The sequence below is a fragment of the Lonchura striata genome, chromosome 3 (assembly GCF_050655825.1).
Source record: "Lonchura striata isolate lonStrDom1 chromosome 3, ASM5065582v1, whole genome shotgun sequence".
In the NCBI taxonomy this organism is placed as follows: domain Eukaryota; kingdom Metazoa; phylum Chordata; class Aves; order Passeriformes; family Estrildidae; genus Lonchura; species Lonchura striata.
Genome location: NC_140705.1, coordinates 71856787 through 71872909, shown reverse-complemented (window position 1 = coordinate 71872909; position 16123 = coordinate 71856787). Strand labels below are relative to the sequence as shown.

Here is a 16123-nt window from a genome sequence, read left to right as displayed (position 1 = left end):
GTGGGGAAAAATGCTTGAAAACTTAGTGGCTTTTTTTCCCCAAGACATTTCTATGTGGAGCGGGTTGGCATGTAGAAATCATATCTCCACTTTGTTCTTGGCATGTTAATGGGCTGTCAGTTCGCAGGACCTTGCTTTTAGCTATATATTTGGCTGTTTATGTGAACAGTAATATAAGTTTGCTACTAATGGGCTAAACTAATGAAAAGCATTCAGCTGATATGGTGCTGTGTCCTGTACCTACATTCACAAACATTAAAAGAATGAAATTCTAGACTTTCTATCAACTTCCCTTTTTACTATGCATGAGTTCAATGGTTGATGTCAAAAATAATCTCTCACTGGTATTTAGAATCAAGACACATTTTGATATGTTTTTCTGTGATTTGTGGAACTCATGAAGAGCAATGCTATTCACCAGTAAAGCTTTTCTATTTCCATGCTTTTTTATGTCATCTTAACTTCTTATGTCCTTGATAACTCCCTTCTGCAGTATATGGTGTTCCTAAGCATGTTCCCTATTGCTTCCTGCCCATTCCAAATCCCATCTACCTTTTCTCTCATCTCTGGCTCTTCTGCAGCTATTTGTGTATTGATTAATCATTCAGTCTGTTTGGATACAACAGGTAAGTTGACTTTCCTGCCTTTCTTTCAGTTGGTGCCCTAATAGGATCCCTCTGTCAGCTGAGTATTCAGTTCCAGAAAATGTGTAGGACTTTAATCCATTTGAAATCACTTCTCCTTCAGCAGATTTAGTTGAAGCAGAGCAGTGCATCCATGAATTAATTATAAGACAGATGTCCTAATTGTGTTAGGTTTGCCTACTTAAGAAACCAGGCTAAAATTCAGGAGGCTAAATGAGCTGAATAAATTGAATAAAACAGAGTAATCCACACACTAAATCTTAAACCCAAATGTTAAAACATCAGAATGTTTCTGAAAGTGACTTTGGGTTATTTAATTGAAGGGTTTTGTTCATAAAATAGCGTTGTCATAGACAATGTTTTGCAGTCAAGATGTGAGATTATTCAGCTATTGGAATGTACCCTTTAAGACTTTTTTTCCCCTCTAGTGTAGGCATTTTTAATTTTATTTTTAATGCCATCAGTTTTTGAACAAATAAGCATGGCAAGCCATGTGTAATAATGTCCCTCATACTCTGTGTTGGTTCTTCAATCCCTCACCTTTATTGGTAGTTTATGCTGCAGGTCCTTGGGGAAGGAAGGAAGGAAGAAGCAGGATTGTAAAGCAGATTTTGTAGTGTTTTTTTCCCCTTCTCTTACCCCTGACATTAGAAATTCATCTGAGGAATTTCTGCCCTTGCACCATAGGACACTACTTTTTCATTTATGTCAGCAGATATCTCCAGCATCGAGCTATGAGTGAAATCAGGAAATTGTGAGACAAAATCTTTTTGGATGGACAAGGAAAGGACGGTGTTGGAAAGATTTGTTTGGTTTGTTTTATTCTAGGGGAAGTTTTTGATTAGGGTTCACAATGTGGCATCAAAAATATTTGTGCAGTAAATTTCAGGGAAATTAGAATAGGTGATAAAAGGTAGGAATTTTAAAGAATAGTGGTTTCAGTATTGGTTGAGAGCTGGAGGAAATTAGAGATGCAATCGTGTGAATCTGGAAAGGGACAAGGGAAGGGAAAAAAAGAAAATATTTGAAAACGTTACTCCAAGTGCCCAGGACTAGCTAAACCTCTTTAATTAATACTGTGTACCACACTACTGAGAGGAAATTTAGGCCACTATGACATGGGTACCATAAGGAAAAATCTGGACAGAATACAAAATGCCATTGATAGTAGCACTGTTTCTATGTTTGTTTTATTTTAATGTACACTTGCATTGGAATGATTTTGAGCTGACTACTGTAAATTGGACAGTCTGCATTTCAAAAATTCTTAATGCGTGATTTTTTTTTTTCTGAGGATTGGTTTGTTTGGGTTTTTTTAAGCATCAAGTAGTTAGATGAACAATTCCTGTAGAGAATTTTTTAATTTAAGGGACATCTTTAGCAGGGCTGAGCAGGGTTAAGGTTAGGGACTAGGAAAGCCACTTGAAGTATTATGCATAAACAATTCCTTTATGCTTGATAAAAGGTCTGGAACAATGGGCTGTAAAAGCTCTACATCGGATGTAGGGATGACTCCATTGCTGTCAGCTTTCAAATGGCCATCAAGGCCTCCCTATTAAGATTTTGGCTCAAACCCTGACACAGGAAATGTCAGGGCAAGTTGAGAGGTGAATCATATTCAGCTCTGCCTGGATGTGTGGCAGTGTGACAGTGCTGAGAGACTGAGGTAGCTCATTCAGGTCCCTGAGCTATGCCACATGCCTCCAGAGCTTCCTGAGCTGCCTTGGGGTGGGAAGGCTTAAGCCTTTGAGAATGTTTTCCACAGACTCTTGTATTTACAGTTTTGGTTGTAGTTTCCCAGTCCAAACTCATGTTTACAGTACATAATTGAAACTCTTTATTTGTTCTGATGATTTGTCATAAAGATACTGAAACAATCTTTTCTTGGTTTGTTTCTAAAGCTGAGCAAACAGTCATCAAGAGGTGCCTTCTATTTAGAATCCTGATCACAGCTTATTCCAGCTGTTACAGTAGTGTCAATACTTGCATTTGACTTACTGGTCCAATTGTGTCTTTTTTAGGTGGAACCCGTCCTTTGGTAAAAGAGTGGTTTGTCTATTTTGGAAATCCTCTCAAGCAGCCGGACCTGATACAACCTGTACAACCTCCTGTTACAGGTAGAATAAAAATGTGTATAAATCTAAACTGAAAGAACCACTTCACTAAAATGAGGTTGGTCAATGCATCATGTTTGATACAGAATCCAGGATGACTGTGAAGAACAAGGAGCTGAAGAGCTGCACACTTGTAGTTGCTTTTAATTACCCTTTGTAATTATAATAGGATTCAGCTTTGAGATACATGTTTTTACTGGGGCTATGGTTAAACCCAGTGCTAATTCAAGCATCCATTCAAAAATGCAGACAGTTTCTTAGAAGTTCTAAATACTGCTCTGAGGCCAGGCTAAGCGGTGTGTTGGGCCATATTAAAACTTGTCCATTAAGCTGTTTGACAAATTTTGTTAATGAGAACAGTGGAGAATGGAAAAAGGAGTCATTTTTATATAATCTCTGACAACCCAGAGAGAGATTCCAGCTTTTAATTAAAAAAAAAAAAAAATTGACAGTTTCTGTGAAGCTGTTTCTGCTCTCTTAAGCCTTAAGTATTTTATGTGGTTTTGTCTTCTTCCCTTTGGTAAAAAAAATACATTAATGAGCACTCTTAGTGAAATTGTAGTTATGAAAAATGTGTTACATTTATGAGGATGTATCATACATTTCAGTGAAAAGATTGAGCACTGTATATATGTAATTGTGTGTATATCTATACAATTGTATCATGCAGCATAGGTTTAGGATGGGAAGTAAACAATTTTATTATGTCAGCAGGAAAATTGTTCTAAGTGTTCATTTGTCCACACAGTTGTAGTCATCCTTGATCTCACAGCTCTCAGCCCTTTCTCTCTCTGTCATCTGTTAGCAAATGGATCAGCAACTCAGAGATTTTTCTAGTCTTTCACATGAAATGTGTTTGTTCCACTGATACACAATAGCATCGATATCTTGTTAAGAAAAGTTACTGGCTACTCAGCTTTTGGAGAGTAATTACCAGTGCCTCTTCCCTCAGCATCCAGAGCCTTCTGTAGTAGTTCTTGTGCTGATATGGTCTAAATCCAAATTCAGAAGCTGAAATGCAGGCTCTTCTTTGTAAATTTATAGTAAATTTTCTTTTTCGGTATCCAAAGATTGCATATTTATATTTATATTTGAAACTCATATATTTTATGAGAGCCCTTGAATTCGAAGATGAAGGAAAACCAGTTGCTTTTTAGATATCAGCCTTTTCAAAATCCTTTTTAAAGGACAGTTCAGAAAGAAATAGGTTATATAGATAAAGTACAAAAGAGATTTTATTTACTATACAGTACTTTCACTGTTCAGTACCCCTGAAACAATATTAGGAGAGTGATTATCTAATTGGTTTTATAATAGCATGAAATTGTTGTGAAATTTCCCAACTGTAATATGAATATGCAGAGTGAAAATTGATCAGTTTATCCTGTGCAACTGTTTTATTTCAACATACAGTGCTTTGGGAACATGCTGCAAAACAAGGAAACAAAACTCAACAAAGTACAAACCATACCTATGTAGTTACATTTCAAATTGTCTGGCAAATATACTGTATTTATTGTTGTGATATTTTCCATCCCAGATAGTATACTTCTTTCCTCTCTTTCCAGAGAATCCACTTAATTTCATGTACTCTGGTTCTATAGCTCTGAATACATACAACACATAGAACCCACCTTCATGTTGACAATAAACAGGATTTTAAGTGTGTTTGTTTATAGCAACCACATAAGTGGAGTTTATAAAAACAGGATCTTCTCAGATACAATCTTTACAAACTCAGTAATGAAAGGCTGTTCAACCAGACTATTAAGAAATGGGAGGAGGACTTTTAGTGTTTATTTTTAGTGCTCTGTTGTCATTCCTTCAGCAGATAAATATTTTTCTAAAATTTTTGCAGTCCATATTTGTATGCCTTACATTCACTCATGCATCTTTGATTTTCCACAGCATGACTTTCTAATTCACCAAATAAGGTTCTCAACAGCACATCACATTTTTCAGACAGAGATCATATTTAGAACTAAATTTAAAGTTGTTTTAGGAAGTTAAAATTCAAGGCTGTCAATCAAGATCAGGTTACTCAAAAAGACAAAAGAGAATTTTACCAAAAACCTATTTGAAACATCAAAAGTGCAATTAATTTGGGAAGGCTTTTTATCTTTTTTGAAAAAAACTGATAACCTGATAATCAAAACTACTTTAGAGCTGTGCTGAGATTATATGGAAAATCCTGACTCTCTTCCAGTCTGATTTAGATTAAAAAGTCTAAAGAAACTGTGAATTTTGAACTGTAGTGTACATAATTATAAACACTTTAAATTTTGCATTGATCTTTAAAAAAAAAAAGTAGAATTCCTACTAACTTTGTATGTGTATATAAAACAGCAGTAGTGCCTTGCATCTGGAAAGGCTGCAGGTGATAGATTGAATGTTAGCTTTTTTTAAAAGCGAAATATCGAATCCCAGGTTGGTAAGATTATAACTTAAAATATATTTAAAATATAATATGTATTAACTATATTTTTTATTTTTGAGAGACATCTTCTGAATTAGCATCTGTGCTTGCTTGCATTGTCTGTGTCTTCTTTCTTCTTTTTAGAATGTTTCTTTTCAGTTGAATGAATATGATCATGATTTACACACATTGAGAGCAGCACTTATATTGATAAAAGGTGTCACTGACAAATCAATTTTGTTAGAAGATCTATGATCTAGGAAAATACTGTTTCAGATCCATATCTTCTGAACATAGCAGCTATATTTGATACATTTGCAATTTATGTGGAGCAGAAGAAGTTCTAAAGTCTTTGCTGGAAATGTATAGATTCTGCTGTTAATTGTATTTCTGATAATGCATAGGATATTGTAGCTTCATACCACAGAGTTTGGGTGTACTTTCAGTATTCTAATCATTGCATTCTTCATGAATGTGTCATGAATATGTTTAAGTTCAAAATGCTGTCTCTGTCATTAATGGTCAGATGTAATTGGCATTTGAGCTTTTTGGCCACAGTTGTTGAGAAGCTACTATTGACTGTTCCTAGCAAGTACATTTTTATAAGCTTATTTTTATTGCTCAGTATTTACATGAGCATGTAAAAATGAAGAAATATTACAGTTCTGTTATTGGTGTTATAAAAAAAATTTCAATAGTCATTACTTCATATATACATGAACATTTACTATTATACATCTTTATACACAGTAATGATGTGTTTCAAGTCGCTACAAATGTGAGGATCACCTTAAGTGTTGAGTTAAATGATATAATAGAATTAATGCATTCCGCAACTTTTGCATATATTGCATACTCATAAAAAATAATTGAAATTCAAACAGATGAAATAAATATTTATGTAGTCCCTTGAAGTGCTTTTGCTTCTCATGCTGTTTTCTATATGATAATGGTATTAAATGTGTGAGTATAAAGGAAAAAGGTCAAAAGTGATTTGTCCATGCTTTTTTTTTTTTTTTTTTTTTTAACTTGTGGGTTGTCTATTTTTGTGTTTAGGCAGGTAATATCTCAAATCCATGGAGATCTAATTAAAGCTCCTCTTCTGGGGGCTCCTGAGGACTGCAGTTCACATAGTGCTGAATATGGTTTTTACACAATTTTGTGAGTGTTGGGAGTAATTATGTTTGCATATGTTTGTGGAATTTATGGAAAATTGTGGTTCCTGCTACCTCAACAGATAATTTTGTCATTACTAGTCTTTATAGTAATGATGTTTCAGTTAGGCACATATAAATATGTTTTGGTGTGTTTTCCTTTTCTTACTCAGTTTTGCTTGTTTTTCTGGTTAATTTAGTAAATATATAGACATGTTCAGAAAATAAAATATTTCTTCTGCCTATCCAAGTAGATTTATATTTCAGAAATGTTTTTTAATTACTGTAAATAATGTAGTGAGCATGTACATGAAGCAGAGAGAATTTTGAGGGTCTACTGTAGATGAATCTTATATTGCTGTGGTCTGCATGTATGGTGTGGGACAGTCATTAAACATTAGAATATTTGTTTCTTTGTTTTACTTATATTTAATTTCATTTGATTTAATAGATTAGTCTTTGGTATTACATGGAATTTTATTACTTGAAGAAGAGAACCCTTCAGAAAAAAAGCCCTTTTTGTTGGTGTGTTCCAAAAGGACACAGCATCAAATTTTCTTTCCCAGAGTAAATAACTCACTTTTTTTTTCCCAGCCACAAATAGATGTTTTGGAAAGTGTAAAAAACTGTTTATGGAAGAGATGTCTCGAATTTTTGTTGCATTCGCTCAGTAAAGATCTATAATCTTGAATATTGACAAAGTTTATCAGTTTACTCTGAAGAAAGAAGGATTTCTGGTTTTAGGTATGCCCCTGGATGCAGAAGAGAACTTTTCTTTTAACTGATTTTTGTTGTATCTCTTTGTGTGTGGAAACCATCAAAACTATTTGAGTTTACCCATGTACAGATTGTCTCGCACATCAGGGTTGCTTAGGCTTGGCAGCAAAAGTTGGCACTTTTTTGGTTTTGTGCATGTTATATTTTATTTTCTTCCTGGAAGTCAGTCTCTGCTGTTCTTTTTTTACTTAAGGCAGCAATTTCCATTATCAAAACCAGTAATGTGAGTCTGTACTGTGCTGTCTGTACTACCCCACTCACTGCCACTATTTATGATATCTCTTACCTGCATTTCTACCTCCAATCAAGCAATTGGTTTGTTGTTTTTTTTTTTCTTAATAATGCATTTCCCTTAGAAATAAGGTTAGGAACTTACAGATTATATGATAGTAGTTCTTTTTATGGTTAAAACTTTTGACAGGCAAGTTAGCCTTAAAAATAGTAAAGGAAACATCCATCAGGGAGATAAAAGAAAGAAAATACTAATTTTTCTTCTAGTTTCCCCCTCTCTGAAGAATTAGTACCATTTGGTTAATGGGCTTTCCTGGCTAAATAAACATCATCTATGTAGATTTCAGCACCTTGTCACTTTAACCGTTTATTATCACCAAGTGTTCCTAACTGGTCTGCAGCTGCTGCATGTCACATAAAAAAGGAAGAGGTGTTACCAAATGTAGCTTAATTAGTCCACATTTAAAATTCACACCTCGTTTTTATTTAACTACAGAAGCAGCTGTACTTTATGGTCCGATTCTGTCTTTTATTGAGATTCTCAGGCATAACCAGTTCTCTGTTCTGTTATTTCACGTGCATCAGTGTTTATTTTGATAACAGATTAAATGTAATTTAAATGAGGAGCAAATTTTGCATTAGCCCACACGTGTCACAAGCTGGGCGATGGCAGCATGGGGTAAATATTAAGGATTTAGAGACAAGCATAATGATAGTAGAGAAGGTCTGGAAAGATCCATTATTCATAACTGATGACAGTTCTTTTGTGTGTGTTTGCAACAGTGTTTCATACAGTAGCCTAGGAAGTGAAAAATACCAGATCTCTGATTTTTCCCAAACTGGAACGTGCTGCAGAGGAGCCAAACCTACACAGTGCCTAGTGGAGAGTGCCTGCTCACCACTGAGTGGCATGGGTGTTCATTGAAACAGGTGATCATGAGGGAGACACTGTGGGCATCCTTCAGGGACCCCTGGTATGTTAACTCCAGCAGAGAGAGAGGAAAACAGACCTGGTGGTTCTCTGCTGAATCACTGTTTTACAGTGAAGTGAATCTCATTTAATGCTGTGCATCCCCAAAGGAAAGAACACACTTGGAGGCAGACTTTGCCCTTGCGTAGGTTAAAGGCTTGCTGTCTCAAGATTGTCTGTGTTATTGTAAGGGTTGAATTCAGTCCACTCTGCTTAAACATGCCTGTATTCAATAAATTTGGTTTAAATTACAGGCCATTTTCTTTCATTGATTTTTTTTTTTTTTTTTTTTTTGGTCAAATGCAAGTTTTGTCAAATACATTTTATTTTTGACTCTGTGGTCCTGGCGAGTGCCAAGAGCATTTCATTTCCTTTCCTGCCAGAGCAGTCATTTCCTTTCAGATTGTAATGAGGTAGACATGTTTCATCTTGTTGCTGCTGAAATAAAATAATGGATTTCTTTTGTAGGTGGAACACCTAATTTGAAAACTCTGTGGCTTGCCAAAGGGCCTGACGTGGAGAAGCAACGGTATAGTACATTTCTGGCATGCTTTCACCTTCAAGATGAGATGGAAGAACTCCAGGCTCTGGAAGCACCTGTTGCAGGATTCTGCTGCTTGCTGGCCTATCTTATGATGCAGGTAAGAGGGACAGTTACTTTTTCCTCAACTGTCAGCCCTGGTAAGTGTGAAGGACAAATAAACTGTTTTTTGCTAGGCTGTGCTGGGCACTTCTCTTAATCCTTACTGTAGGCATAGTTGATTAAATATTATAGTACTGCATTACAGTACTTTTAATTACTCCACTTAGCATGCACCATCCTGTTCGAGAAATACTTGGGGTTTTTAGTAGCTAATCATAACTCTCACGTGCCTATGACAAAACCCCTTGGGCAGTCTAGCAGAGTATAAACTGAGGGATTTCCCCTGCTCTTTGGGACCTGTTTGCAAATTAAAGTTGCTCCTTTTGTATTTCCTTTGTGTCATCAAAAGGAGACACCCCCTCAGGTGACTATGCAGACTGTGCAAACAGACAATATAAATATTTAGTCATCTCTACTTTTTCATGCCTTCTTGTCAGTCTACTAATTTTCAAGCCAGAATTGAGGATATGGCTCTTCTCACTAAATTCTGAGTAATAGGGGATCATTAGGTAGCACTTCTGTTATAATTCCAAATACCTGGCATCCTTCAGATTACTTTAATTGTAATAAAAAGGGACACAAGATTAAATACAATATTGCTTCATTATTTACTTTTCTCTTAAGTATTTAATATTTTGTCTGTACTTGCCACATTTCAAATGGTGATCTCACAAGCAGATTTTCCTCTCTGAGGATGAGCAAATTATGCATTTATCTAATCTGATAAGCTCAGCTTCACTTGTACTTAAACTGAACTGCATTTTGTCTTTTGTTTTGCTTTTTTAGACTTCAGATTTGTACAGACATTTTTGTTTTTTAGACTACAGATTTTTAGGTGTGTGATACATGAAAACAAGTTCTCCCTGACTTTTCCTTTCATTTCCCTTCATGTGTTTACTCAAATTTAGATGACATATTGAGGAAGTACATATGGGAATTACACAAATGATCCGTATGGGTAATTTTTTTTTCTTTAATATTTGTATAACAGGATACAAATTGAAAATTTTTTGAAGCTAATACTTATTAAACATAATTTCATGCCTTGTAATTTCAAGTCAGTTGGATATATATCACATACCTACATTTTAACATACTTGAAGTGTTTCTCCTATTAGAATGTGAAAATGCAGTTTCCTTTATCACTATTTCACTTATTTATTGACTTATTCTGTGCACCCTTTCATGAGAAGGGGGATTAAGAAGAGGAGTAACCGGATGAAACACCTACAGAAATGTGGATTTACTGAACATTGATCACAAGCTATTAATAAAATAAAAAAAAAAAAAGCTTGTCAGGAAAATGGTTTTCAGAACTGATTATCCAATGGCCACTATTATAAAGAGAGATGAAATCAGATTTACAGCTCTTGCTTTCAAAAGGAGCAACAGCAGAGAGATCATGCAAAGGGCACAGTTTGATGGAAGATTTTTCATGGCAGTGCCAGTTTCTCAAGAACTGCCCCATTTTCCTGATTCTCTTCTGCCCTTGGAGTTGCACTGATACAGTCTACCCTGGGAGCCAGACTGGGGAATTGATTTGAGTTATTTTAAACTTTGGTTATTTCTCTGATATTGTCTGTTAGTTCCCTTGGATATTTGAGAGGAAAACATGAGGGCAAGAGTGTCAGTGGCCATGCTTTGAGCTGGCCATATTGCTTCCATTTGTTCTATAGCTGAGAAAACAAGGCTTGTCTAGCTGGATTCTGACTCTTGTCTTTACACTTTGGTCTTAAATTTTTATTAGAGAAGGAAAGTGAATTGTCTCCTAAGAAATTATTTAAGTTGAGAAAATTGTAGGTTGCCTTGAAGCAGGCCTGAAGTCTTCCTTCAGCTCATATGAGGGAAAATAAAATTCTTTAAAATTTCATTACTTATAATTGAATCTAAGCTAAAAGTGAGGGTGTTGCAGGAACCAGCATACTAACCAACCCATCTGGCTTCCTTAGAATGTATGTGCAAGTATGTAATGAAAACTTCAGATGCATTTTTTTAAGTAAGAAAAAAAATCCAGTAAACAAAAAATATGTAAAAAAAGTGTTAATATGAAAAATTTTTTTTTTCAAGTCTACCTTTCAAATATTCTCTAAATTAAGAACAAAAATAGCAAAAAAAATTAAAAAGTATTAGGTCTGTCTTTAAAGTTGGCAAAGCAGTGAATGAGTTCAAATCAAACAGTGAAGCCTCCAGACAAAGGGGAATTTTCTCTTTCAATCTCTAACAGTTTTGGATTAAATCTTGACAGTGGAACTGTGATAACTCACCAAGTTTGATTACTGAATAAAATACTTCTCTGAATAAGTGTTTTTATATTCATAAGCATTTTTGGCTGATCTGTTAGGGGCATTTTCTTGCTGTTGTCCTTGCAAGCAATCTTTGATTTCCTTTTCTTAGGACAAATTTGTGCAGGTTTTAAGAATTGTTTGTAGATAAAAATCACTTCTTCTGTTACTTCAGTGTATGAAACGTGCAGGTTTAGTAAACCTCTCTTGTTGCCACCTACACAAAGGTGAATTACAGGGTAAAGTAGGGCCATTATCAGATCTTAGCAGACAGGTGGAGTTAATGAATACCAAGGAGCGTTTTGAAAGCTTAAAATGTTTCTGATATCCTCCACATTCTTGTGCCTTATGCAAGACTTAACAGCATCATAGAGGAGAAAGTATCTTACAGTGGGACAAGCAGTGGTGCTTGATTTACAAAAAAAAAAAAATCTTGAATAGTGGTTGAATGATTTTTTTTCCTATTAAAAGAAAGGCAATGCAGAATTTTTGTCAGTCTCTTAAGTGTTCTGTACTCCCACAATGCACATTTCCACATTTTGCAAGAGAAATCTTTCCTCAAGTTCCAATTGATAAGGAATTGTAATGCTCTGTGGATCTCACTTTGGAGCTCTCTGTATATTCTCAACTGCTATAGCAGATAAGTGGTCTTGGTGCACTTGTGTTTTGTAAGAGGAAGGAGAGGATTAGAACTCTGGTACTGTCATGGAATCATGCCATGCTCTCAAGGTGCTGTGTTTCTTCTGAGCTGATCAGGTGCCTCTGCAACATCTCTAAACACCTTTTCACAGCAGAAAAATTGTCCATTCCCCCTTTACTGATAGAATTGAACTGTTACATCAATTTAGACATGTCATTTCCTTTTCCCCACTTGAACATTTTAGATTTTAGTTTTAAGTTTTTCCCTGCTTCCATATGTAGCCTAAAAACCTGAAAGAAATCAAATATGTTTTGATAAATCCTGAAATTTAGGTTAAAATAGGTAATTGAAATATTTTTCAATATTTTTGAAATTTCTAACAGTTAAATGTGTAAGCATTTTTTAAAAATTCCTAATGATCATCATATCTGGGGCTCATTGAGGTGGTTTTTATCCTATGTCTTGATTATAAAGGAATTTATTTTGGTTTGTTTGTTTGTTTGTTTGTTTGTTTACTGTGTTTGATGTAACAGAGAGGGAGAAATTTCCTGTTATTAAGAAACTCCAAGGGAAGTGAGAAAGGAAAAGTGAAGGGTGGGCATTTTGTTTGATGTGTGGAAATTCATGTGTATGCACTGTACCAAAGATTTGGGGTATGCACTTGCTTCAAGCTGTGAAAGAATGTATTTTGTTCCCTGTGTGTTTTCCTGGATGATGCATTCCTGGTGGTCATCATTACATGAGGTCACTGTTCCAAGTTTGATCTGCTTGTGCAAGAGGATTCAATTTTCAGAAAGGTCCTCATCAGAGCCTTCAATAATGTAGCATTTTTTCATCTGTTTTAGGTCAGTAGCCTCTCTCTGGAGGACTTAAATGCATTTCTGGCACTCATTCTCTGCCTCAAAGGGAAATCAGCAGCTCAACTGACAGGCCTGCAGGTATGGACTGGAATAATTGTAGCATGAAATACTCATGGAAATATTGTGATAAATGTTTTGGGGGTAAATCATTCTACATTAATTTTTTTACAGATACAGGAGCTAAGGGTCAGGGTAAATATATAGGCTTTTCATGTGCTATATTTTATGTGAATACTTATATTTACTAATCACACCAAAAATTAAAATGGAAGGGACATTTTGTAGTGATTGCAATCCTAGAGTGAGCAACTTATTCTCAGAATTCCTCCTTCCTTATCTTCCAAACTTCCATCTGATGAAAAATTGTTAACATGAATCCTGTCATACAACATTTCTTCATTTTTTTTTTACTGAGGAGAACTTTGATTTTAAACATGAGTTGTATAAAAATCTCTAGATTAAATTAAATTTCGGTATTACTGTTTGAAGGAGACTACAAACAGTATAAACCTAACCAGAATAAACTTACTTAATGTGACACACTGCAGTGAAAACTATTTGGATTACACTATTTTGTAAGTATTTTGGATGTTATTTTAAATATTTTATAAATACTCCATGAAAATCTGTTTTTTCCTTTCTTATCTTCTGCCTTTCCACACGTGGATTGAAGGCTCCTAAATGGTTTTGTCAACTGCTATTTTGAGTTGTGGGACTGTTCAAAGAAATGGAATGGTTAGAGCCTTAACACATCTTCATTCTGTAAATCTTGCTTGGATTTCCAAAAAATTCCATTTCTTTGAACAGTCCATAAGAAAATTTTGAAAGTATTTTTTTGTTGATATCAAGGTAACACTCCTGTTACTATCCATGTATTTCTAGTGCACAAGTACCAAAATAACAGAACCAGTGTGATCCCAGTTCCATTATTTGGTTCCTTATAACAGATGAAGTCCAGGCTCCTATAAGTTTCTTCAAAGTCATCACAAATTTGATTTGTAGCTGACTGTGTAACAAAAAGGAAGCAATGAAATGAAGGCAATAGGGAACACAGCAGAAATGTAGGATTTATTTCTGTCAGATACATTACTGCACACAGTGTTGCACTCAGTAGTGGGAGAATCAATAGTTCAAGTCTGCGTGGCAGTCATTCAGCAACAGCATAAAGGAAATCAAGCCCAAACAGGAAGTGTTGAAACAACTTGTTTATAGATGCATTTACAGGGATTGTTCCATAATTTTCTAAAGTGCTTCTAAGTTTATTCTGCTTGAATTAGAGGTCTTTCTTTGATTCATTGTGTTGTGGCTCTTTGAAAATACAAACCTGCATCCAAATGCATAACATTAATCAGTGTATGCTACCTATCAGCATTGTGCTGATTGAAAGTTGTTTACAAGATTTTGTTATTTAGCCACAAAGCTTATGGCAGATCAGCTGTGCACACAGAAGTGCAGGAAGTGTGAAGCTGGTCTTACACTGTGTCATGTATCACTTTATGAAGTGGACAGAATGTTGTTGGAATTTACTTCTGCATGCCATTGGCAATTCCTTTCCAAAGTTATGTCACTCTGCTGCTTATATAAGCACTTCATGTACTGTCCCACAATGCCTTCTGCTGTGCTAGAAACCAGCACAAGATCCATGTAACATAGCTGAAATTTTTTGTATCAGGCCACTTTGTATATCAGCTCCTCATCTTATTACATCAAAATTCATGGTAGTGTCTTTGGTAATTGTTTGAACCAGAATAAATCTTTTTGAAGGGAATAGTAAGGAAAGATTTTGGTCTCTTTCTCTTCTGAGGTTGTGAATATATAAACAATAGTCTCAAAACTTTCCCTCATTGCCTTCAAATTAACCTCTTTTCCTGTGTTTTGATGACCAGACTTTCCCTGTGGAAAAAAGTTGCTGTTTCTTAGTTGTATGTGTATCTGTGTCGTGTCAAGCTGTATCAAGAATAAAGAACTTAATAATGTCCTGGGAATTCTCTCTTGAAAGGGCAGGGGACTAAATAAATAGAATATTTTATAAAAATATTCTAAGAATAATGATCAATAAAGGAAGCTTTCTGAGAATTACTGTTCAAGCATCTAATTGTCAAGATCCCATCTCAGAATAACTTAAACAGTTTTTACTCATTACTGTGTTCATTTTGTCATTTTACAAACTTGAGTTATGCTCAGTAGAATTATTGAGTTATTTTAATAGTGAATAAAGTATCAATAGGTATTTAGTAGCTTATTTTTTCTAGATATTTGTGTTTAAAATCAAAGGATCCAAGTGCAATACACTAACATGCAGTTGATTATTAAATGGAATTTACAGTAAGAAATCAGGAATAGAGTTTATTCTGTTTACCATAGTTTTTGTTCTCCATTGAAAAGTTAAAAGCAATGCCTAGAAAGAGCTAAATCACAGAGCTTCCAAAGAAAATGGTAAAATTAGTCAGCATCTGCAAAATTTTTTGAAGGTATTTTCTCATTTGCCATTTTGGATTTAACATTATAATATTATTTAAATGTAGAAAAAAGTTTATTTATTTTAAATATCTCTTTGAAAAACACTAATTTGATTTTAAAAAGTTATCTCTTTCTGTAAAGAAGCCAATTAGCAAATATGTTTTAGCAGAATACCCAACTTCCACTATGAAATATGGGAGGAAATATAAATAGAGCCCGTTCTGATGGAATGAAGAGAGCATTTCAGCCTTCACTTTCAAATCTACTTTCTAATATGCTGTCCATATTTCATAGTTAATGAGATCCATAAACCCACAAGTCTATGAAACAGAGAAGTCTATGGTTTGAATAAAGTGGGTTAAAGCCATAAAAAATATAGTTTATCTCATGCTGAAAGAAAGTGGGCTGTGAACATGTAACAACACTATACATTAAATATTACTTTCTGAGAATAACATAATGTTTATACATGAAGATTTGATTATTTTTTCAAGATCGATGGTTTCAAAATACCAAAATGTGCACACGATAAAAAAGACATTTTTCTGGTTGGACTTTTTCTTGTTTTCTTATGGTGCCCCCCTTATATGGTAGATTAGCATTCTACTTTGCCCAAGCCTCCCATAGAGCTTATACATAAGGTCAGAATTAAATTTTGGACCCCAGGTTGTCTAGTTCCCTTCTTTCTATTTTAATCTGGTGTGTGGTGTTGGCAAAAAGCCCAGAGAGCCATCAGTCTAACTTTGAGGCCATTGCAGAGAAAAAGACGCACCAGCAGTTGTGCTTCCAGACTCATTTCTTATATTGTGCTGGCCTTGGTTGTTTACAAGTGCAATTACAGTAATGCATGTGAAATACTGCCCAAAGAGGAAAAAGCATAATGAATTATAAATGCAATTACATTTTTTTCTAAGATTACTCTAAATATGTGA

At 34.8% G+C, this 16123-nt stretch overlaps 1 protein-coding gene across 2 annotated transcripts in view; it reads left to right on the top strand.

Annotated features, from left to right (window-relative positions):
- FAM120B (family with sequence similarity 120 member B) overlaps window positions 1-16123 on the top strand; it is a 51346-nt gene that overhangs the window by 12677 nt on the left and 22546 nt on the right. For both annotated transcript variants that reach the window (XM_085576808.1, XM_021527167.3), the window contains exons 4-6: window positions 2666-2761; window positions 8775-8947; window positions 12717-12809. In XM_085576808.1, coding sequence (XP_085432934.1) covers window positions 2666-2761; window positions 8775-8947; window positions 12717-12809 — 362 coding nt within the window. The remainder of the gene's footprint in view (window positions 1-2665; window positions 2762-8774; window positions 8948-12716; window positions 12810-16123) is intronic.